General features: G+C 35.7%; 1 protein-coding gene across 7 annotated transcripts in view; it reads right to left on the bottom strand.

Annotated features, from left to right (window-relative positions):
• Positions 1-25,389, bottom strand: part of RBPJ (recombination signal binding protein for immunoglobulin kappa J region) — a 216,375-nt gene that overhangs the window by 47,897 nt on the left and 143,089 nt on the right. Inside the window, exon 2 of one of the 7 annotated variants that reach the window (XM_081302933.1) lies at positions 19,128-19,314. The exons of the other annotated variants lie outside the window; for them this stretch is intronic. Coding sequence (XP_081159059.1) covers positions 19,128-19,144 — 17 coding nt within the window. The 5' untranslated portion in view covers positions 19,145-19,314. The remainder of the gene's footprint in view (positions 1-19,127; positions 19,315-25,389) is intronic. 7 annotated transcript variants of the gene reach the window in all.

Genomic DNA, 25,389 nt, shown 5'->3' with positions numbered 1-25,389 from the left:
AGAATAGCAAAAGTGGAAAGAAAAATGAGAGCTATCAATCATCATCTCCAACTATGCTTGGCATGAGGCTTTTTATCTAAAATCTCCAATAATAGTACAGGTTAAGGTTGTCTTTCCAAATATCCATATCTAAAGAAGACTTCCAGTGGAATAAATCTGTAATAGCAAAAAGCTCTACTTATGTAGATAGCATAAGTAAATTGTGAGAATAATGACCTCCATTAATATCTTATATAAAGATCTTATATAAAAAAAATATGGCTTAAAAAGAAAATCTGTAGCCTCAAAAAGAGGTGCAATCAGATTCTGGGCAAACTACTACAATTTCACATATCACCGAATGCGGCTACCACTAGCTAGCTTAGTGATAGAATCATATGTTTAGCATGTGTGAGGCCTTGGGTTCAATTCCCAGAACTACCCCTCCAAAAGAAATGAACAGGGAGACAGATACAAGAGACTGAGAATACTATACCAAATACCTCCTAATATGATACATTAAAACATAATATTACTTTTGTGATATTACTGCCAAAAATGCAGAACCTGATTCTAAACATAAGGAACAAATCCAAATTGCGAAACAGCTTATCCAAAATTAAGGAACTGGCCCAGATAAAAGAATACTTAAGACACATAACAATTGGACAATGCAACATATGGTGCCAAAACTACTTTTGCTATAAAAGACACTATTCAGACAACTGACGAAATCTGGATAAAACCTACAGATAAAGGACCAAATCAATTTCAATTTCCCAATTTTGTAACAGTACAATGGTAATGGAAGAGAAGGTCCTTACTTTTAGAAACATTTGATGTAGAATTTAGAGAGAAAAAGATATTATGTCTACTTCTTTCTTTCAAATGGTTCGGGAAAAATAGTTCACCTGGGCACATGTAGTGTGTGTGTGTGTGTGTGTGAACAGTGACAAGGTGAAAGTTGCAAATGTTAACATTTGAGATATCTAGATGAACTCTAATATTCTAATAACTTTTTATTAAAAGTTATTCTAATAACTTTTCTATAAAATGAAATTATATCAGGAAAACAAAACAGAAAAGCTGCACCCATAGAAACACGCATCTCTTAAATCAAGATGCTGGCCTGACTCTACTTGCTATAGAACCTGATGGTGAAAAATAAATCAAAAAACATTCACATGATGTTTTTTGAGGTGGCATGTAAGATGCTCTGTGGTCAGCTTCCTGGCACAGCTTTTATGTTGCTAAGATAATTATTAAAGAATTGCTTGCTGTAGATTTAAAGTTTGATAATATCCAGTGTTAGTGGTATATAAATGAAGAAACAGAACTATCATATACCCTCAGGAGTATAAATTTATTCAGTCTTTTTGGAAGACATTTAGGCAATGTCTATTATAATTCAACATTTGCAGTCATTTGACTCAGCCATTTCAATTATAGAAATATACATAGATAATTTGTGACTGCAAAGTATGCATGAAGATGTTCAATAAAATATCATTTGTACCAACAAAAAAATTTTAAATCCATATATACAATGAATATAGTCTGCTGATTACACAGCACTTCCCATTTATGCCCACATATACAAGCAAAAAACTATTCAGGTAGCAGCATTAATTTTGAATGAGATGCACATCTTTCTTCACTTCCATGTATATTCACAACACAGATACAACCTATATACAATTATTAATGATTATGGTGGACAGCTATGAAAATTCCATTTTGCTTTAGAATGTATTACATAATTTGACAGATTTTTCCTTTACTAATTAAATTTGGCATATGAAAATAGCAAAATGAAATTGTTATTCATCTGCCAATACCCACTCAGTATCAATTCTAGAATACAAGGGACTTGAAATAAAAACAGAGAAAATAAAAACAAAGATAAGAATTCATAAAAATTGTCTTAGAAAGCAAATTTCCTGAGAGCATTCTTAAAAACATATGCCAGACTCAAAGAACCACATTTGTATCTTTACGGAAAAGCTACACTTCCACAAAAGAAATGCAATTTAAAGAACATTGAGTTTCCAATCTTGACTTCTTAGTTTTTTAAAATTTTTATTTTGGGTTGTACTAGTGATTAAACCCAGAGTTTTGCACATGCAAGACACGTAGGTTCCAATCTTGACTTTTTAGTTTTTTAAAATTTTGGGGTTGTACTAGTGATTAAACCTAGAGTTTTGCACATGCAAGACAAGTACTTTACCACTACATCTCAAGTCCTTTTTATTTTGGATCTTGCTAAGTTGTATGGGCTGGTTTCAAATTTGTGATCTTCCTGCCTTGCCTCCAGAGTAGCTGGGATCACAGGCATGCATTAATACACTGGACCCAATCTTAACTTTTGCTACTATATTCTTCAAGCACCTTAATTTTATGAACTGCCTTTTCAAATGTCACATGGTTTTATGAATTTTAGTCATGATTCTCTGATCATCACAAGTCTGCCTGCCTTCTTGTTTTGTCTTCCATCCCCTCACCCAGTACAGAAAGTGAAGATGTAGGGGCTGGGGTTATAGCTCAGCAGTAGAGCACTTGCCTGGGTTTGATCCTCAGCACCACATAAAAAAATACAATAAAGAAAGAAAAGATATTGTGTCCATCTTTAAAAAAGAAAAAAGAAAGTAAAGATGTATGGTAGAGGTAAAGCAGACCAAAAGGTGCCATGTGATGAGGCACATACAAGTTGATCACATAGCAAGTCAGGGGAGAGAGTCAAATGCTGTGATAAGCACACAGACCCAGGGCTTGCTTCAATCCAAATCCTAGCAAAGTGCAAAATAAACCACGGTGAGACCTGGAACAGAAAAGTTAATTAAATTCTCTATGCCTCAGTTTCCTCATCTGAAAACACAGGTGAAATTATTTCTACATAGTTCTTGTGAGAATTTAAAAGGTTCATACATTTAAAGTTCTGACAAGAGTGCCTCTCACCAACTAAGCACTTGATAAAACACCATTATTCTTTTAAGGTTGGATTACTGAATGACATTTACATTAACAAATACAATGAAACTGAAATGGACCCTTCAAAATAATATATTTTTATTGTGGTGTATGGTGGCACATGCCTGTAATCCCAGTGGCTCAGGAGGCTGAGGCAGGAGGATTCTGAGTTCAAAGCCAGTCTCAGCAACTTAGTGAGACCCTAAGAGCACTCAGAGAGACCATGTCTCTGAATAAAACATAAAAAAAAAGCTGGGAATGTGGCTCAGGGTGAAGGACCCCTGGGTTCAACCCTTGGTACCAAATCAAACAAATAAATAAATAAAATACAAGTAGCTGAAATTATATATCTGATAAGGGACCAATATCCAGAATACATAAAATGTTATCTACAACTCAACAACAATTTAAAAAGACTTGAATGGACATTTCTCCAAGAGGCAATATGCTCATGAAAATGTTCAACATCACTAATAAGGCAAATGAAAATCAAAACCACAATGACACCACTTTATACCTATTAGTATGGCTGTTACTATCAAAAACAACAACAAAGTAAGCAAGGTTGGTAAGGATGTGGGGGAAATGGGACTCTGTACGTTTCTGGTGAGAATGTAAAAACAGTGCAGCTACTACAAAAAACAATATGGTTCTTCAAAAAATTAAACAGAGTTATCATATGATTCATCAATTCCACTTCAAGGCACATAAACAAAAGAAATAAAAGCAGGTGTTCAAAAAGATAGTTTTACATTTATGTTTAAAGCAACTACCTTTTACCTTAGGCAAAAAGTAGAAAGAACTCAAATGTTCACTAACAAAGAATAAACAAAATGAGGTGTATACAGACAAGTGTATATTATTTAGCCCAAAAAGGAACAAAATACTGTAGCACATGCTACATCATGGATGACCCTGGAAGACATTATGGTAAGTGAAACAAGATAGACACACAGAACAAACAGTGTATTAGAGGTACCTAGGGTAATCAAATTCACAGGGACAGAAAGCAGAATGATGGCTGTCAGGGGAAGGTGTGCCTGATATTCAAAAGGTGCTCAATAAATATTTACTGAATGAACAAATGTATGGGCACATATTTCTGAAATATAACAGCTTCTATAAAACATATGACAATTAAGACACTCAACACTCAATTCTTTCCAACTCTATTATCATTCCACAACTGCTAACTAGGCATGCAAAACCAGGAATAAGATGAAGAACAAGGAGCAAGCCATCTACACCACAGGCTCTGGGGTAACCACTAATTCATCAACACAAATGAACTGTAGAGGTGCCCATGTATTGGATACCTAGCAGGGTTCTGGGTGCTCTACATACAGTATGCCTCTCAGCCGTCACCAAAAAACAGAATTCCATTCTAAAGATAAGATAGGGGAAAAGAGGAGCAAAGCTGAGTCTGACCCAAACTCACACATTTAGGAAATAAGTGGCAGACAGGGGTGTAATTCATTTGTTAACTTCAAAGTAAACTGATTTTCTCTGTGTTAACAAATATGTAGCAATCCTACAAGAAGTTAAGAACTAAAGACATGCAGCAAAAAGGGAAATAGAGAATTATTACTATGGACATGGAGTTTCAGTTGGGAACGATGAAAAAGTTCTAGAGACTGATGCTGTTGACAGCTGTACAGCAATGTGAATGTACTTAATGCTACTGGACTGTACATTTAATTTTATATTGTGGATATCTTACAAGAATAATATATATTTAGGTTTGCCTTACACTGACTTAGCATGTTACTAGGCTTGTCTTGGAGGGCCCTATATTACTGTCACCAGCGGCTCGCCAGTAACTTAGAAAAAGCAAATTAAGTAGATGCCAAAACAAACAAAAAGAATCCAAGGAATATATGTGTATATAAATGATTTTTACTACTATCAAGGCAAAGATGTAAAGGAAACAGATGGCATGATGAAGTCTGTCTTAGAACTCAAACCTCCCTAGGAAAGGCAGGCAGCTCAGTCAACATACGACAACCCTTGTATGTGGCCTGTGTCTCTCTCCACAAAGACTGCTTAGGACAGACAGAACATCTTATATGCAAAATAGAGTAATCATGAAAAACTGGCTTATACCTACAAGATGAAATCACATAATTTTCTTCCTAATACTTTCCTTCATATTTCTCATTGTCACCTCAAATTATAAATAATTTTCATTGTTTATAAAGAAAATAAAATATTTTCTTTCCATAAAATTGTTGACAGCAATTTTTGAGGTTGTCAGTGGCATTATGTAATCCTGAATTTCTGAAGGCTAGGTAGTAACTCAAAAAATTGTTCTAGGAAGAAAAATACCAGACAATTGAGGATTATTATAGTCTTCTCGGCTTTTAAAATGCTCTTTCCAACATTAATGAGACTCTTAAAAAAAAATAAGAAAACAAGAAACAGCAAAAGTAAAAGAGATATTTTTTTCCCTTCCCATGAAATGTAAGGTTGTCCATTGAGTACAACTACATGTAAAACTTCTTAATCTGTTTTCCAAGGGTTCTATTCTTGAAAATAAATGCAACTTTTAGTGTGTAGTCCATCTGTGTGGGAATGGGGTCCAGTTATTTGGTAACCACTGGCCAGGACAGGTAAATAAGCATTTGGTAGGAAGACTAATCAGATCTCTAAGAAGAGACTTCAGCAGAAAGGGCCAAGGAGATTAATGGAGAAGCAAATGAGAGAAAAAAGTAAGCTGAGTATCAGAAGGCATCTCAGAATTAGTTCTTGTCTCTAAAGAATTAACAAACTATAGAAAAATGTAATTAGCAGTTTAAAAAAATAATAATAATTTAGCCAAAGAATCTGTTTTTAAACCTGGACTCTATATTGAGTCTCAATACCCTAGAAATAAAATATTACAAATATCCAGTGAAAATTCAAACTATAATATTGGTAGATAAAGGCCAAGTAAGTATACTCTTCAGCTATCATCACATAGATGGAAATATTGGTGACGGAAAAGAAATGTTTCGCTGTAATGGTTCTATTCATCTTGATTCAGCTTCTGGATTCAGACTCAGACACAGTATTGTACAATTAGGTGGAACATGAAGAACCCATTTTTTTTTTCCCTTCATTAAAGTATACTTGAGAAATTACTGGTACTCCTCGGCCAATAACAAATTTTAAAATATCTGCTGTTGACCTTAGATTTTTTTATTGCTGATTAAGTTCAAAAATAGTTCAAAAATAGTCGAAATAGCCTGTCCTTCAGGAGACTCTTCTGAATATTAAATGTGAGAATTTAGGTAAATGTGAACAAATGGATATCAAAAAAAATATGTAATAGAATGCTCACAACATCATTAGATATGATAATCCCAAATTAGAAACAAACCAAATGTCAATGTCTGGAAAAATTATACAATCGCACAACCCAGTACTATTAATGTAACAAAATCAAACAACTTATTACTCCATTTGCAATGTTGTAGTACCAAAAGAATGCAGACTTAAAAAGTATAATATTGCAAAATTCTATTTATATGAAAATCAAAAGCAGGCAAAAATAGTCTCCAGTGTCCATCAGATTCAGTTACCATGGAGAATACAGTTACATGGAGGATACAGACACCAGAGGGGCTACGAGAAGGGCCTCTGGGGAGCTAGCCAGCAATACTCCTTCCTTATGTCATGGCTATTATGTAGTAATTACTATACTATATACTTGGAGCACACAGCAATTAAGAAGGAAAATGGTCCCTCTCCAGGTGGAGGTACAACACAACAGCAGCTAAGGAAAACAGGCATTATGGTACATACTTTATATGAACATCATACTTTCTACCCACATGCATCTTATAAGGCAGGTGTGATTATCCCTCATTAGACATAGAAGAAACTTGGCTTAGCACCTGCCTTACCCAAATTCACATACTGGCAAATTTTGTTCAAAATGTAAATAGTTTAATATTCATGATTTTCCACATAATCTGCATTAAGATAGAATTTTAACTGTAGTTCAGTTCTGGATATGAAAATGTGAAAGGGGTGACAAGTTGTGTGTGGTTTTTTTTTTTTTTGTTGTTGTTGTTGTTTTTTGAGAGGGGTATTGGGCACTGATCTCAGGGGTACTTTACCACTGAGATACATACATCCCCAGTCCTTTTCTTCTTACTATTATTTTTATTTGAGACAGGGTCTTGCTAAATTGCTGAGGGTCTCCTTAAGTTGTTGACGCTGGGCTGGCCTTGAACTTGCGATCCTCTTGTCTTGGGCTCCAAAGTTGCTGGAATTACAGGTGTGTGTAACTGTGCTCAGCTAGGACATTAATGTTAATGCTAGGATTACAAAGTATACTAAAACTTTCTATGATATAGCTTAAATTGGTTTGCTTGAAATGAGGAGGGATGGAGGGAGGTCAACCAAAAAACAATTTTAAAGAAAACTTTCATTACCTTCCCAATTTTCACCTATTGATTAAAGTTATATGAGTAAAGAACAAATCTTTCTTTGATTACTGGAAAGTGAAGAAATGTTTCCTAAATACACAGAATTCAGGAAATCTCCTGTGAGAGCCAAACCTTGACTAATGCATACATACACAAACGTATGGATGTATGTGCGCTGCTTTACCTTTGGGTGGTCCTGCATGCAGTCTAATTCTTTTATAACCATCAAAGGAGTCTCTGCCTGGCACGAGCAAAGGAAAGGTTTAAAATGAGAGTGGTGAGATCATTAAGTAGTGATTAAAAGCACAGATCATCAGTAACTTATGGTGGCACTGCACTATTACAAGAGTGAAGGTTTTGAGGATCTAAGTGAAACCAAGAGGACACTTCAATAAACCTCCCCAGATTTGCTTCCTTTTACTTACTTGCTTATAGTTGACTTTAAAAATTACAGAGACCACTCAGCTGAGCACTAGCTCATTCTACCAGATAACATCTGGCTCACTCTTCATCTGGGCCTACACAGGTGTCTGTCTGACGGGTGAACTATTTGACCTCAGAATGCCAAAGTCGCCACTCTGAGACCACACTAATGGGGTAGTTTTCTCAATTTTTGTCCTATGAAGAGCTATGAAGATGGATTATGTGTGGGTGAGCCACTGACTACTTCATCTCCCTTCACCTTTCCCCAGCCCTGTTTCATACTCTGTTGCTGCTGCTGCTTTTTTTTTTTTTTTTTTTTTTTTGGTACCAAAGATTAACTCAGGGGCACTCAACCACTGAGCCACATCCTCAGCCCTATTGTGTACTTCATTTAGAGACTGGGTCTCACTGAGTTGCTTAGGGCCTCGCCATTGCTGAGGCTGGCTCTGAACTCAGAATTCTCCTATCTCAGCCTCCCAAGTGACTGGATTATACGTGTGAGTCACTGCATCTGGTACACTCTGCTTCTTTATCCCATAAATATTCCCAAACCTTATCCTAGGGGAGAGAGATTTGAGACTTATTGTCTTGTCTCCATGCTTGGCTGCCTTGAAAATAAACTTTCTCAAGGCTTGCTTCAGTGACTGGCATATTGTGTAGCAGGCAAAATGAATCTGGTTCAATAGCATAACTGGAGGTGGCACTGAGGAAGACAAGAATAAGGCCTACAGGAAGGAAGAGACTTAACTTTCAGAGTTTGTTTCATTCATGTTATGTACTTAGTTGGTACTTTGTTGTGTTATAAATTTAAACTATGTAAACTGCAAAGCTGTTATGTTACAGAATTAATTTACTATTTTACTGTCTTAGTCAACTGCTTTAATGAAATTACTGAATTAAAAAATAGAGTAGTTTTTCTTTGGAGATTAGCTCCACTGTAGCTACTTCATTCTGAATACTCCTTCTCTCCCTGCCTTCTGCACATGCATGTTCCTTAAAGACAGTGGAGTCTCTCTTGTCTGTTACTAGCGTGCCGGACCTCTTCCCTCCTTGTTGCCTTCCACAAGCACTTCACTAACAAATGCCATTATCTATAATCCAAATTCTCTTCTCTATCTCCATTCCCTCACTCCGTAAGAAGAAACTCTCTTTATCCCTTACACCCACACCTTCCTCAGTCTTCATACAGCAGAGCAAACAAAAGAGAATACACAGGAATAGATGGATCTCCTTGTATAATTTCTCATTTAAGCCTTGCTAACAATCCTGAGTCAGCATTTTAACCTACAAGGGAAAACTGAAGCTCAGAGAATTACAAGGTAGGGCTGACCACACATTGATCATATTATGGTTGAGGACAACAAGTCCCACAGATAAATACATACAGAAGCTATACTCTGGTGCACAAACCACTCATCTTTCTTGCCTTTCCCCCAAGAGGACTTTTCCCCTTAAAACTCACTGATGATGACCATTTGTTTTTCATATTTTTTTTAAAAAAGTGTCATATAAAAACTTATTTAATGTTTCACAAAATCATTTTATTTACCTATAAACTATTTTTCAGCAAACTAAAACTGACAAATCCGGAGGATTATACATTGTAGTAATCCAAACAGAGAATATAAAGAATGCTGTAAAGTTAAATAAATTAGAAAAATCTAATTGTGTTACCAGCTCTAGGGATTAATCAAATCCAAGCTTTTTAAAGAATTAAAGTAACCTAGCAATTAAAAAAAAAAAAAGCCAAGCTTTTTCCATAATAAACTGGACACGCACCATGGTTATTTTAAGCTGTATATTTTATGCTAGCCAATTTTGTTTGTTTAACTGCAGGCACACACATTGGAGACATATGGCCACAGTAATAAATTCGTATGATTCACATTTAGGTTGACTCAAATGCATGCAATAGTAAACATCAAGTTCTCAAATACAACTCTGTACACAGTGGCGCTTACTAAGTGAATGAACAATAATAATAGCAAATCATCTGTTAAAGAAAAAGCAACAAAAAATTATTATGGAACTGTAACTCTTAAACCACATTATTTAGACCAACCATTTCTGAATTAAATAAGGATTATAAACAAACTGATAAGAAATGCCTCTGAAGTTTGTTTCTATAATGGAGAAAAAAAATTATGAATGAGCTGATATTAACTTTACAAATCTTTCAATGAGAAGAGAACGTTTCACCAAGTTCAAATAGCTAAAAATAATGATTAATTTCTCATCTTAATAAAACTATTTTCCCTATGAGAATTCCCCCCAAATACAATGTTATAAGTTACTGTCACTTGCTCAATAAAGTCATTCTTTTTTTTTTTTTTTTTTTTGGTACCAGGAATTGAACTCAGGGGCACTCAACCACTGAGCCACGTCCCCAGCCCTATTTTATTTAGAGATAGGGTCTCACTGAGTTGCTTAGTACCTTGCTGTTGCTAAGGCTGGCTTTAAACTTGGGATCCCCTTGTCTCAGCCTCCCAAGCTGCTGGGATTACAGGTGTGTGTCACGGCGCCTGGCTCAACAAAGCCATTCTTTATGAAGCATGTTGACACTTCAAAATACCGAACTTTTGAAAGATTCTATGAAGTTCCATCCAGATCTAATTGGGGCTCTCAGTATACACCTTATTAGTTCCTTCATTTAGTTTTGTTGCTTAAAACCAACTGATAGAAAAACTTGCATATATAATGTGTAGGTCTCCAGCAATTTCACCAAAGGTAATTCTTTACTGTAATAATAATCTAATATCTAATATGCCACAATGTTTAAGCCAATAATAATTTGGTTGATTAATTAGCTTCCTGTTATTTAAAAATGTTAGTAGTTTTAGGTATGAAGAGAAATATCAGATTGAAAAGACATCCTTCATTCTAAGTATAAATTAGAACTTTGGGATGAAACTCAAAATTGAAAGGGAGAAAAAAAAGTTGAAAGGAAGTTATTTTTTAATGTTCACCTTTTATCTACTGCTATAGTCTAAATATGTCCTCCAAAGTTTATGTTGGAAATTCAATCCCTAATGCATCAGTGTTCGGAGACGGGTCCTTATGGGAGTTGTTTCGATCCCAAGGGCTCTGCCTTCATAAATGGATTATCATTGTGGCAGAGGATTTGTTATAAAGTTGGGTTTAGCCCCTTCTTGCCCTCCCTTTCCTGTGCATAACCTCTTGCCCACCTTATACCTTCTGCCATGTTACAGGCAAGGACCTCACCAGATGTGGCCCCTCAATGGTAATCTTCTCAACCTCCAGAACTGTAAGATATATACTATTTTCATTCACTACCCAGTCTGTGGTATTTTGTTACAGCAGTACAAAGTGGATTAAGACAGCTGCGAATATCTTGGTTTGATTCTAGTAGTCCTCAAGAACTAACCCTGGGTGTACTGGTCTGGTCACTGTGCTCAAGAAGCTCATTTCCCTCAACTCCATAGCCCCCATTCACAATACAGTCCAGACAGGAGGCCTGGGCTGGGGTGTCTATAGGATAGGTTTTCTCTGCCTCCCTTTTGTATATACTCAGCATAAAAACACAGCCTGTGGTAAGCATCAGGAGGTCAACAAGCTCTTTATTCTGAAAACAAAATACTACTTGTCCTGGGTCAGTTCTTTTAACTTTGGACAGCCTCCTAGGATCTAAGATTTATGCTATTTTTATAGCATCCTCCTAACTGACCTTTGTTGGCCAACTCACTTTCTCACTTGGCCTGCCTGGTTCTGTGACTCAAAAGTTGACTTTATTCAATGTTCACATTATTATTCTTTTATAGTCAGAATGCAGAGGAAATTCTTTTGTTTGCTCAAGTTGCAAGTAATGAGTTGGGAGGGAGGAAAGGAAGAGAGAAGGGAGCTGTGGAGTACAAAGAGCAGATAGAGAGCAAAGGAGACAGAGAACACTGGAGCCAAGAGAGCAGTAACAAAAGACAGAGGAGAACAAGACTGCTTGAGGGAGTGTCAGAGCCACCAAGTCAAAGAGAAACAAGACAGCAATGGAGGATCTGGGTGGCCATAAAAGGGCAATTGTCCACCTCCTAACAGACCAAATCTGGTCAGTCCCAAATATGGAAATGTTTTAGTTGGAATACAGAGCCTTTCTTCTGTGAAACATGAGCACAGATCACAATCTGGCTTTCCCTATAAATAATCTCACGCTTGCACATCTACCCATGGCAAGAAAGATCTGTTCAATTATTATGTACACTATTTCCAAGTTTTGCTTCCTCAAAGCCTGCCTTTTGACCAAAAACAAAAATGAAAACCAAAAACAACAACAAAACAACCCCCACTTCAATGCTTTCATAGGTATTGCAGAGCTTCAGTGTCCATGTCAGTGAAATGGGAATACTGGAGATCTGTTGTGAAGCATGAGCTAATAAATGCAAAATGCTTGGCGTGGAACACCTCAAGCACAACATTCGTTAAATGTCAGTGTAATAACACAATTGAGACTTTTCTGTCTTCAGACCCACCACCAAACTCACAAGAATTTAGTGATAAATATATACTGAAACTAAGATCATTTCAAAATAAAATTACTTCTTTAAATATCTGGTCATTCTCTCCGTTTGTAAATTTAGAGGTTCATCAATAAGATACCTGGTCTTCTCTCCACTTGTAAATTAAGAGATGATTAATAAGAGAAAGGCTTGTTATGCCATGACAGGATAGATGTAAATCTAAAAACTTAGTGTTGCCAGGTACAGTGGGCACACATCTGTAATTTCAGCAACTTGGGAAACTGAGGCAGAAAAATTACAAGTTCCAGTCCAGCCAAACCAACTTAGTGAAGCCCTCAGCAATTTAGCAAGACCCTGTCTCAAAATAAAAAGGGATAGGATATAACTCAATGATCAAGTACCCATGGGTTCAATTCCCAGCACCAAAACAAAGCAACAAGCACCCCCCCCCCCAACCTAGGGTTATCCAAATTGTATTCATTTGACAAATATTTACTGAGAACCTGCTGTGACTATTCACTGTCCCAGGGGCCAGGGATACAGTACCAACAAAATAAACAAAATCAGTTAATGGTGGTAAAGAATAGGTTTCGGAACTAGAGCAAAGATTGAAAATTGTTTCTCTGCAGAGGAAATGTCAGCGAGTACTTCAAAGGTGAATGCTCTCAGTGGATCCTACTTATTCCAAACCCTCCTTGCTTTATATATGCACCCATGTTCCATGCCTCTGCTAGAATTTTCACTGACAGGTTAGTTTTTCCACAGATATTTCAACAACAGACAGGTTAGTTTTTCCACAGATATTTCAACAACAAAGGAGTTCTGATAAAGCTAAATTTAATGCACATTTTATTAATCTAGTTGCTTAGCTGCTACCACTAACTCTTATATATGCGTGTATACACATACACACAGAGAAACACATACTCAATCACGCTCATCACTACTATCACAGTACTGGTATCAACAAAACACAAAGGCCCTCAAAGTAAGTACTTTTTCCAAAGTGTTCTATCTTACCTCTGCATCAACAGTTCTACCCCAGGATTCCTTATAACAATTAAGGGTAGGAGGACAAAAGGAGGCAGTTGTCCTTCCTCCAAAGTAGCACATTTACAGTCATTATTTCTAAATATAATATGCTGACATACAGTTGATAAAGCAAGGCCCAAAGACCAGTGGAGAAGGTCAGCTTGATCTTACTGTGGGTTCCTCCTGGAGGGAGGGACTCACTTGCTCACTCTCTCTCACCTATGTGAGCCTAACTACACCACTAATGAAAACTGTGCTCCATGTTTAAACAGTAAGTTTGGCATTTTGAAGAAAGAACACACACACACACACACACACATCTTCCTGTTCATCTACGTGCTTTCCTTATAATGCCCAGCAGTTCCACAGTTCAAGAAAAAGTAGCTTCATTGTATTTTTCAAACAGATGTTTTCCTGATTCCCTGATTTTTCTGACATGTACTAACACAGTATATTTCACTTTTTCAATAAGGTTCATACTTGAAATGAATTATAAAGTACTCTTTGAAGAGATACCCCAGATACCACAGACATCCAAAATAGTACTGTTTTTCAAAGTAATGAGAGATGGTATCAATTAGTTTTGAGAACATATTTAATGCTAACAATAATACCCCATTTACTCAAAACATTTTTAAGTTTTGTTATCTTCAGAAGCTAAAACATCATTTTAAATATAGACTTACAGCAGCTCATCTTAATCTTTGAAAGGTGATTCTAACTTATTTTTTATAACCAAAAATCAGCTGAAATAATATTTAGTAATGAATACAGAATTCATGATATGCTCTTTCTTCTAAATCTAGATATGGAGTTGGGGTGCATCTCTAGCTACTCATATCAGGTTGGAGACAACTAAACTAGAATATAGTGTAGTTTCCTTCTCAACTATTCCCTAGAAACAAACAAAAAAGTACCAAAGAAAAAGACTATAAGCTGGTATCATGCATTTATGATAACCAGAGAAAAGGGACACAGATCTGAAGAAACAAATGCCACAAGGACACAACATGAAAACTGATAGCTCCTGACAGATGACCAAGATAAGGTAAGATATGGTGAAGCTGGAAGTGAGTGGGAAACATGATTGAGAAAAAAAATCAATGATCTTAATGATGACAAGCCAAACAGGGCTACCTACCAAAAGAGAGTAGGAAGAACTGGGTAAGACCAGGGGAGCAGTTGGGAGATGGAGAGAATTTTGGGAAGCAAAGCAACAGAATAAAGGAATTTTAATTCTTCCATACTTCACATTCAGAATCTCTTAGTGAAAGAGGACTAAGCCGCTGACCTAACACTCCATACTGTCCCTTTCTGACTCCATCTGCCTGCCTGCCCCATCCCTCCCCCCTCTCTCATTCTTTTTCCCCCTTCATACTGAGTCACTTTCTCCTGCAGCTACCTTGGATTCCAGGAACTACAATCTTGATTGATAAGCAAGGGACTGAAACTACCCCCAAGCAATTGCAAGCAGAACAGATAACCCAAGGTGAGATCCCGCCCCCCCTCCCCCCCCCCAAGAAAAATGGCCCACAACAAAACCTGGGGCAATATCTCAGGTGAGGAACCAAATCATGCCCTCAGGTGATGAGGATGTCCCAAAGCTTCACAGAACCCATCCCCATCATAGTCTGACCAAAATGATTTACTCTCAGGAGCTATACAAGCTTCTCAGCCATACAACCCACCTTTGTGCCCTTTTCTATAAAACCTCAAAGTTTCTGTCAGTTCCTTGAGACATAGTTGATCACGGGCATGTGAAAAGCTCCTTTCCTGCCCTTCATCACTGCTGTCTCTTTAATTGGCATACTGGGACAGGTGACATAGCCTGGTCTGTTTGGACCAACAGAGCTGAAGCTTCATCCAAGGGCTCTGCCACTAACAGTGTATGCCTGCACACATCTGTACAAAGACTAGCAACTACCATCAGGCAGTAACCCATGACTAGGAGGCTTTACTTCCTATATTTCAAAACACAATTTCTAAGGAGTATGTCATATCCAGTTTGGAAAAGAAACTATGTACTTTAACAAGATTTCCAAGAACTTGAAGAGAAAGATAAAACAGGCTTTTATTTTTTGCCCTCCTCTTCTGGCAAGAATTATTCCGTTTTTTCAACTCCCAAGTGTAGAAAACTAATGTACAAATTCCATTGTAATGAAACAATTTACCATAAGTCTTCATCTTCTGTTTTCTGAAGACAAAAAAAAATTGTATTTCTGACATAATCTTAAAACACATGTGCATATGATGATACTGCCCTACCTTATTTATTAAAAAATATTCACCAGATACTGTGATTATCCTCAACAGATCTATAAATAACTGCTGTTACAAGGCCACTGTATAAGCAAATGCACTAATTCAAGAAAAATAAAAGTTTAAATATTATCAAAATCCTCACACACAGAAATTCTACATTTAAACATCTGACCACCTTAAATATTTGTAATATATATCTGATTTATGCTGAATTTCTATAGCTTTATATTTATCTTCTGAATTAAAGAGTTACCTGTTAAAGGAACAAATCCTAACACATAAATTTAGTGAATTTTAAGATGTATCATCAGGTTTTTTTTCTAACTACAGCAATCATTTACATCAATACAAAGTAAGAGTAAATCACAACTAAGGAAATACTATAAATTCTTTCTTTTTCATTTTTTCCCCTTTGGTATTGAACCCAGAGGCACATTACAACTGAGCCACATCCCCAGATCTTTTTTTATTTTGAGACAAGGTCTAAACTGCTTAAGACATTGCTAAATTGCTAAGGCTGGGCTTGAATTTGTGATTCTTCTGCCTCAGCCTCCAAATTGCTGGGATTATGGCATGTGCCTGGCTGGATTATTGTAAATTCTTAATTATAAACCTTTACATGTTTACCAGGGCAAACAAACAATACACACATACTCACAAAATAATAAAACAACAAAAACATAGGTTTCATAGCTAATTAACTATTCCCTACCATCAGAAATAAGACCACTGATTTGATAATACTTGTGATGGCTATCTACAGGCTTTTGTAGCTGACATCAGTTTGGCAACATGGATTTATAAGACCTGAGTTTCACACAGCTTTCCAGTTACTCATTACAAGAACATCTGTCCAATCCAGTACCAATGCCTACCCTTGAAACAGAAGTTTTAAAAAACTATATCAGGTGATACATTCATGAAACTTTCTGTTCTATTCTGTTTCTGTAAGGGGTGAGGGGCAGAAACTTAACGAATTAATTTCAGAACGTGTATGAAAAACACTGGTCTATGAATTGATAAACACCAAAATGTATGCCAAGAGGCAGAATACAATATCACTCTACTTGATAAAATAGCCTTGGTTAATACCACTCTAAAGCTAGTATTATTTTATTCTCATTTTTTCTTCTACTCCCTATTCTCCTGTTATAACCTTTACTTCAAACAAAAAAGATTAAAGAGTGACCTTTGAAGATGATGTACAGGAAGAATATGCACACCATATTCTCTTTCACCACAGACTAAAATGTATCCTGGTCATTTCTTTTCAACAAAGCAAAACAATATAAAGCTAATAGTATTTCTGAGGAACTCTGTGCCTATAGGAGGCATACACTTACTAGAACAAAAACGTAACTAATCAATGTACACTTACTAGATAACGCATAGATTTTGTTCATTTCAACTGCTTTAAAAATTGAAGAATAAGCATTAAAAAAAAAAAAAAAAGCAATGCACTCTTTTCTACATCCAGTGCATTCACCCATTCCTATTCTGAAACATGCTTTGATGCTGGTCACAAACCACTAAAATGTTTTCTTAATCCACTAATAAATGGGATGAAACCAACAATTTGAAAAACAAAGCTTCAGAGAACACAAAAATCATCCTAGCAGAGTAATAGAACCATAGATAAATTACCAGTCTCTAGTGGCTACCTTCTTTCACTGATAAAACAAACAAACAAAACCAACCACTGGGTGCAGTGGCACACACCTGTACTGTAATCCTAGCGGCTCAGGAGTTCGAACCCAGCCTCAGAAACTTAGCAAAGCCCTAAGCAACTCGGTAAGACCCTGTCTCTAAATAAAATATAAAAAAGGAGTGGAGATGTAGCTTAGTAGTTAAGCGCCCCTGGTTTCAATCCCTGGTACCAAAAAAACCCCAAATAATGATGATTGATTTACTCTAGAAAGAGTACAGGCCAAAGTAAAAAAGAATCAGGGCAGGAAAAAAAAAAGAAAATAATGTGCATGCACACACACACAAATCCTGATTTGGCATTTAAAAATCATCACTATCACAGCTGATCTGCCATTTTGTCCCATGTGCCCAACCCTGCATAAGTATATTGCAGATTTATATAATAATATGCTTGTCTCTATATTTTTTATACATAAATTCATATTTTTTCCAGATCATTCTCACAACCTATCAAGATAACAAAGTAAGCATTAGATGTGAAGCACAGGTCAGTTGATCCCTAAGCTCTTAAACAAAAACCTATAAACTTTTAGGGTAAGAAGAGAAGTTGCCAACTCTGGCTATGCATCAAAATCCCTCTGAAGTTCAAAGGAAACAAATGGAGGACCATGTGCTAACCCAGAAGAAATTTTACACTTTAAGTAGCAAGTATTATAGAGAAATATATTTTGTAAACAATACATTAAAAACCATTATGTTCCAAAATATCTTTCTATAGGATAGACACTATTGTATGCCATTACACATAAAATGCCAAGTTGAAATGAATGACTACTTTGGCTAATTAAGCACATGACTACCTTGGAATATGATTAGATCACTATCACTAGGGATATTTTATTATAAAAGTTTTGTGTAGTTTTAATAATTAAATTCCATTAAGAATTTAACTTTTGGCCAGGCATGGTGGTGGACGCTTATAATCCAGTGGCTCAGGAAGCTGAGGCAGAAGAATCCCGAGTTCAAAGCCACTCTCAGCAACTCAGGTAGGCCCTAAGCAACTCAGCAAGACTCTGTTTCTAAATAAAACATAAAAAAGGGCTGGGGATGTGGTTCGATGGTTAAGTGTCCCTAGGTTCAATCCCAAGTTAAAAAAAAAAAAAAAGAATTTAACTGTTGACATACCAAAAGGATCTTATAGCACAAGGTAACCTGGCAAAAGTCGTGGACTCTACCAATGTATTTCTGTTCATGTTTTCTATCTATGACTTATACCTCTCTTCCAAACATAGTTTCCTTTATTAACTAATAGGTTAAGAATGCTGAATCTGATATAATATTAATAAATTCAGCATTCTCGCTAAGTTGGTTCAATTGTACCACTCTTCAAAAAAAAAGCAAAATTAGTAGCAGCCATATAGTACAAAAAATTTTTTAATATCAGTTAAGAAATAGTTTAAAACTCATTCATTTGCCTCTAAATGAAAATTCTGTGCAAAAGACAAAACTCTACTATAAATGGCCTAAATAGAACAGTTTTGTTTGGCCAAATTAGTACTCTGTCTGAAGAATTTACCCTATTCAGGCTACCATGAAATGACGGCACTGAAGAGAACTATTCTATGATGTAAACTGAAAGATAATTACAGACTAACACATGAATAATCCCTAAACTATGTGGTAAAATAAATTATAGCTTATTTCTACACTATTACTATTAAAACTGAAGGAAAATATCTACCCTCATGTCTTCCATAACCTTATCTCAAAAAGGAAAAAAAATTCAATCATAAAACTTTCAATATTTTTAACAAAAATAGCACTATAAATCTATAACCACTTGCAATCTAAATATTAAAATATGCAATAATAAGATATAGAATCTGAGCATTCATTCTACCCATGATCCTGGGGTCACTGAGAGATTTCTAAAGCATACCTTTTAATCCACGCCATGGTACTTCAAGAACATGTTAAGGTAAGTCACAGACAGCTTGGAACACTTCGGTGCACCTCAAAACACCTCAGCCAGTGTATCTTTAGCATTCTCCTTTCCTTTTGAGATCATAATGGTTCCGAAGAACTATAATGCTTCCATTTGAATGATAGTCTCATAATTTCAATGACTTAAAAACAAAAACAAAAAATAAGGACTTAAGTGTTTGTATGTTAAGCCACTAGGGCGCTGTGTTAAGCTGCCATGACTACAAAAACAAAGGGTGCTGCTAGTACCATGTAACACTGTAATTTTTAATGTGAACCCTTGTATGAATGAGAAGCACCAGGTGTTAGCCATTGTTTTAGAGGTCTTTCTAGTGAGTCCCACAAATCCCTTTACCCCAATTACTTCTTCAGTTTCTTCTCAAGGAATGAAAATAACTAAAAAACATGTCTGAAGACTTGCTAGGAACCAGGTACACTTGCAAATAACTACTACTCTATTCTTCGTTGACTGAGAACTGGAAATCACCTACACAACTGTACTAAAGGGAACTGGTTAAGTGACAGGATTTCCTTCAAACAATGTCCTGATGTAAATATTACTGAATCACTTACTGCATAGTAGTCATTAAATGGAAAAGAACCAGTTTCTAAAGCTTATTTCTAACAGAATGCATATAAATGAACAGATAGTTGACTCTAATACCACGAAATACAATTTGGTTTTCATCCCTGTTTCCTGGCATATAACTCCTAAAATCCTTGGAATCTTCAAAGTGATAAGTGTGGTTCTGTATGCTAATGAGTTTACTGAAGGCAAGCAGCCCCCTTGTAGACTCTGGATGTGGGCTGGCCACCAGAAAGATAAGGGCAGGATTAGAGGCTTGGGACTTTACCCCTTACTTACAACTTCTAGGAAGGGGAGGGGCTGAAGGTTAAGTTGATTTAACCTTAAATGACCAATGTTTTAATTAATCAGGTCTATGTAATGAAGCCTCCCTAAAAACACAAAGGGACAGCGTTCAGAGTACTTCCAGATAGGTGAACACTCAGAGGTTCCTGGAGGGTGTAGTATGCCCCATGGAACCTCTTAGCCCCTTCTCCTATACCTTGCCCTAGTTACCTCGCCACCTTTTTATTATCCTTTATAATAAACCAGTAAACGTAACTGTTACTCAGAGTCCTGTGAGCTAGTCTGGCAAATTAATGGAACTCAAAGGTGGAGTTGAAGCAGTCCTGTTTAGAGCAGTCTATCAAAAAAGAATAGAAAAAAAAACACCTGGGACTTGTGCTAGGCAGGTGGGAGGGGCAGCCTCCAGGACAAAGCCCTAGACCTTTGGGATCTGATGTTATCTCCAGGTAGATAAGTGTCAGAACTGAACTGAACTGGAGGACAGACAGATGGTATCCACTGGAGTACTGTGTTTGTCTGTTGTACTGCGTTTATCTGTTCCATGTGTGGGGGAAAACCCTACACACATTTGATTTGATCTGATCACAAGAAGTCTTCTGTGTTAATTGCTATGGAATGACAGCAGAGGAAAAATTACTTTCTACAGAATGGCTATCCATCAAGTTTTACTGCCTGACTGCTCTGGCAGGTATCTGTGTCCCTCTTTCCTGTTCACCACAACCCGCCTCTCTTACATAAAAACATTAAAATTATTCCATTATTAAGGTACAGTAAGAAGTATGTGCATCACATTTTTTCTCCCAGTACTACATATCAAACTCAGGAGCACTCTACCACTAAGTAGCACTCTCAGCCCTTTCTTTTAATTTATTAGGGTCTCACTAAGTTGCCCAGGCTGGCCTTGAACTTGTAATCTCCCTGCCTTGGCCTCCTCAACTACTGGGATTACAGGCCTTCAGCACTACACCTGGCTTTATGCATCATTTTAAATCTACTAAGAATTCACTGTTTCTGCTGCAAGTTTAATACTATCCAGTTACCAAAAAGAATACTTGAGTTATGCAAAGAAAGTCGAACTAATTAATCTTATCAATAAATACATGCATTTACTGTCATAAAGCAATGAAAATTACTTTAGGATGATCCATCAGGAAATTTTTTAAAAAGCTAAGCCATAAAGATGGCTTTCCAGAAAAAAAAAAAAGAAGATGAGAAAGTTTCTGTTAATATTCTAGGCATATGGAACAACTGGTGTAAAGGTCAATACACAAAGATGACAAAGTTTCCCAGCTAGGGCAAAGAACACATGCTAAGCAGAAAGTGAAACTATTTCCTCCTTGAAAAGACAGAGTCAACTCATGAAAAACTTTCAAGCCCAGTGTCAGGGGGAAAAAAATGATATGTTTTTAAGATTTAGATTGATTACAGATTATGGGGAATGCAGATTACAAAATGTAGACCATGCTTCAGAAAGCTAACAATGGTGGCAGAATCACGTGTGGGAAAAAAGCTGACCAAAGTAGAAATAAACTAATGAAGAAAAAGAACAAAGGACCTGGTCCAAGGAAATTCCTGTCTGCAGTTTCAGCCATCTTTTTAAACTGATAATTTCACCACATTAGTGAAATCCTCTGGCTCCTCCCTGCTCCTACTTAAAATCAGTTAATGGTGCTGTGTATGTGTGTGTGCTGTAACCTACACACAACTACCAGGTTCATGCTCCTGAAACACAGTTCCTCCCCTGCACAGGGAAAAAAAAAAAAAAAATTAACCACTGGAAAGTAGGTCAGAAAGACTTACTCATTACCTCATTTAATTTTCAGAACCCTATTTTATAGGTAAAGCAGACTGTACTTAAAGTACAACCCAAAAAATGTCTGACCCAAGAAAACATATATAGTAAAATAAAAGAATTAAGACTTAAATCTGGATCTTCAAATGGAATTTCTGCATTTCTTTTTCCTACAGCTACACTGTTGTAGAATGTAGTTGGGGGAAGGGAATGGTACTGGTGTTAACATTTGTTAATAATGTACTACATACCATGCTAAAGACTTCATGGCATTTCACTTCATCCTGATCTACCTTCCTTTTACAGATAAAGAGATTAAGGATCAGAGAGATTTAAGTCAAGTGCTCAACATCACAGTTAAGAGATGAAAGTGAGGACAAGTATCTAATTTCACAATGTTTAAATGCAAAACCCATTCACACAGCTATATCAATCTTTCTTTCAGAAGCAACTAGAAAAAAAATCAAGTCAAATACATAAATTTATTTTTCAAGCATGGCTGAAATGGAAATAATCTAATTATGTAAATTCCTCACAAAAAACCTAGTCTGTTTTGTAATTTATAACTACATAAACACTTTGTTGTCTATGTTTTAGTAAGGAACTACATGCACATTTATTAAAAGCCACCATGGAAGATCAGAATAATATTTTGAAACTTCATTTTATTTCTACAAATTAAATCCATAAAGTTATGCACTTCTCAATCTTTTAAGGTTGACCTAAATTATGGTAGTTATCAATTAAAATTTCAGTTGACAAAAGAATATGACCATAAAAGATATTTTCCTTAAAAGGGTACAATGTCTATTTTCTCAGCTACATCTTGTTCCCTGGACTGCTACAAGTCTTATCCTCAAAGGAAGAGAAATCATTTATTAACTGAGGGAGGCTGAAGGCATGCAGTCAGATTAGCAGTGATAATACACAATAGCCAATGGATAGCTCTTAACAATGTTTCAAATAATGACTAAAAGAATAATAAAAGGCACTGACAAAAATCCCCCAAATTAAGGACAGGAAGCTCCTAAGCATCTTTAAGACTTGAATGGAAACCATTCAGTAACACTGCGTTCCAAAATTAATTGCAGAAGTGATAAACTGAACTAGAATGCCAATGTTTCCTAACAAGTTAGATGAATTGAACAAGAAACCATTTGACACCATTTTTTAAATTGCTGAAACAATCTTGCAGAATTACTATACTGAGGGCTCAAAATCTGTTACCTTAAGAAACTCAAATGATCAGCATAAGTCTTTTGCATAATTCACTGTGAAAGCATAATATTCAAATAGTGGACTATAACAAAAAAAATCCATCAAAAATTGTGACACCCAACTACATCTTTTAGTTGCAAAATTAATTATTAAAAATCTTACACAAATGTGTATAAAACATTTCATCTTGTTCTTTTTATAGAAGAAACAAATACATTTCCATTCCAGATATTACAGCCTCCTTCACTATACTGTGAAGTCTAAAGAGCATAACTTGTCTTTTGTAAACCTAGTATTTCACCACCAAAGTCTGGAATACAGAAGGAATAATGACTACTAAATAAGTGAAAATGTTACCACACACTCTCAATACACAAGTGACAGCTACACATAAAGAACTGATGGCAGGCATGGATGATGTGCTCTAAAAAACAGTAGGCACATCAGTATTGGTTGAACATAACTGAAAGTAAATATTTCATATGACTCTTTCAGGAGAAATAGGAAAAAAAACACTATGAAAAGATATTAACCTACCCTTCATCCCAGAGGCAGAAAACCTATAAAAACCTAAATATAATGTATTATGTAATTATAGATAATATAATAAAAATTAACTATAAATATAACAATGAATATTTATATAAAAGCTATAGATTATGATTTCCAACATATTTGAATGCACCTGTGTCAATTTCTTTGAAACAGTCACAGAAATAAAAACTCTGGATTTTAATAGGTTAAGAATCTAAAAATAATATTTGCTAAACCCAACTTTCCATTCTTAAAGTTAATCTATTTGAGGAATTATATTGATATTGTACTAAAACTTACATGTGCAATTAACAACTTAATACTCTAAAAATGCATCATGATGATCGTACGAAGGATTGCAAAACTTTTGAAGGAAGATGATTTTAAATTAACAACTAAGACACCATTTTTTAATTATTATATTTTGATTACAGTTGGTCAGTCTGTCAGCTCCAAATCTACAGATTAGAACTAACTGTTTAGGTTTTAAAATATTTGGAAAACAAATTATGGCTGTACTTAATATATAGACAGACTTTTTCCTTTCCCTCCTCGCTCCCCCATCGTTATTTCCTAAAGAATATAGTATAATAACTATTTACATAGCATTTCTATTGTATTAGAAATTATCCAAGTAACCTAGAAATTTAAAGTATACAGTGTGTACAGATTACACAAAAACATCACACCTGAATATACAAGGGACTTGAGCATCCATAAATTTTGATATCCTAGGTAGGTCCTGAAACCTACCCCATAGGGACACTAAGGGACAACTATATTTTGTTTGGTTTGATTACTGAAATTATTATGCACAGTATTTATGAAGATGTAAGAAAAGCCCTACTGCAAACTACACCTAAAGCATTATTAGCTTTAGGAATATAATTAGAAACATGTTAACAACTTTATACTTTTATGCATTTATCCAGTGTCACATAGTAATCTGAAATGACAGTAATAAATGTATTATAATGTTCACAAGGAATGCCTACATATTTCTTTCCAATATCAGGACAATAATTAAATTATGGCACATCCATATGATGGAAGCAGTCATCAAATAATATTGAAATCAAGAATATGACGATATGCTGATTACATGTGTTTAGTTAGTTGTATAGTGTTTTTCCACATTACATATTTCTGTGCACATATATTTACATATTTTAACCAAGACAAAAAACTATAAATACATTTGTTAAGTATAAATGCATTAAGTTCCAGGCAATCAAGAACTATTTAAGATGTATATACTTCTGTACCTCTAGCCCTTATCACAGTGCCTTGACACAGGTGGCAGAATGGCAGTCAAGCTTGGTGGTTATAAGAATGAACTCTAAAAGAGAAGACTTCCTGAATCTGATTCCCTGATCTACCCCTTAAGAGTTCTGTGACTTCAGACAAGACAATTAACCTCCAGGTATTTAGTTAACTTCTGGGTACTTTATCTTCTCCTTTTGAAAAACTGGGACAAAAATAACATTCACATGATGGTAGGAAAAAATATATCAATAAATACAAAACAGAACAGTCTCTGGCATAGTGATGACCCAAAGAATTGGACAGGAAAAGAGGGGACAGGGCAGTGGCTCTTCAAATACCAAGAATAAATGACTAGACTATCTAAAATATATACAGAAATGTCAATAAGCATACAGAAATATGAAACAGGGTTTTTCAAAAACTTTGCTTACAACAACACATAACAGGTTTTGTGTATATGTGTGTATACATTATAACCCAGTACATATTTATGCAGACATAAGCTATTCAATATATGTAAATACAAGCTTTTCTATG

This window comes from Spermophilus citellus, assembly GCF_964194105.1.
Source record: "Spermophilus citellus genome assembly, chromosome: 8".
In the NCBI taxonomy this organism is placed as follows: Eukaryota; Metazoa; Chordata; class Mammalia; order Rodentia; family Sciuridae; genus Spermophilus; species Spermophilus citellus.
This window is presented reverse-complemented; position numbering and strand designations above follow the sequence as displayed.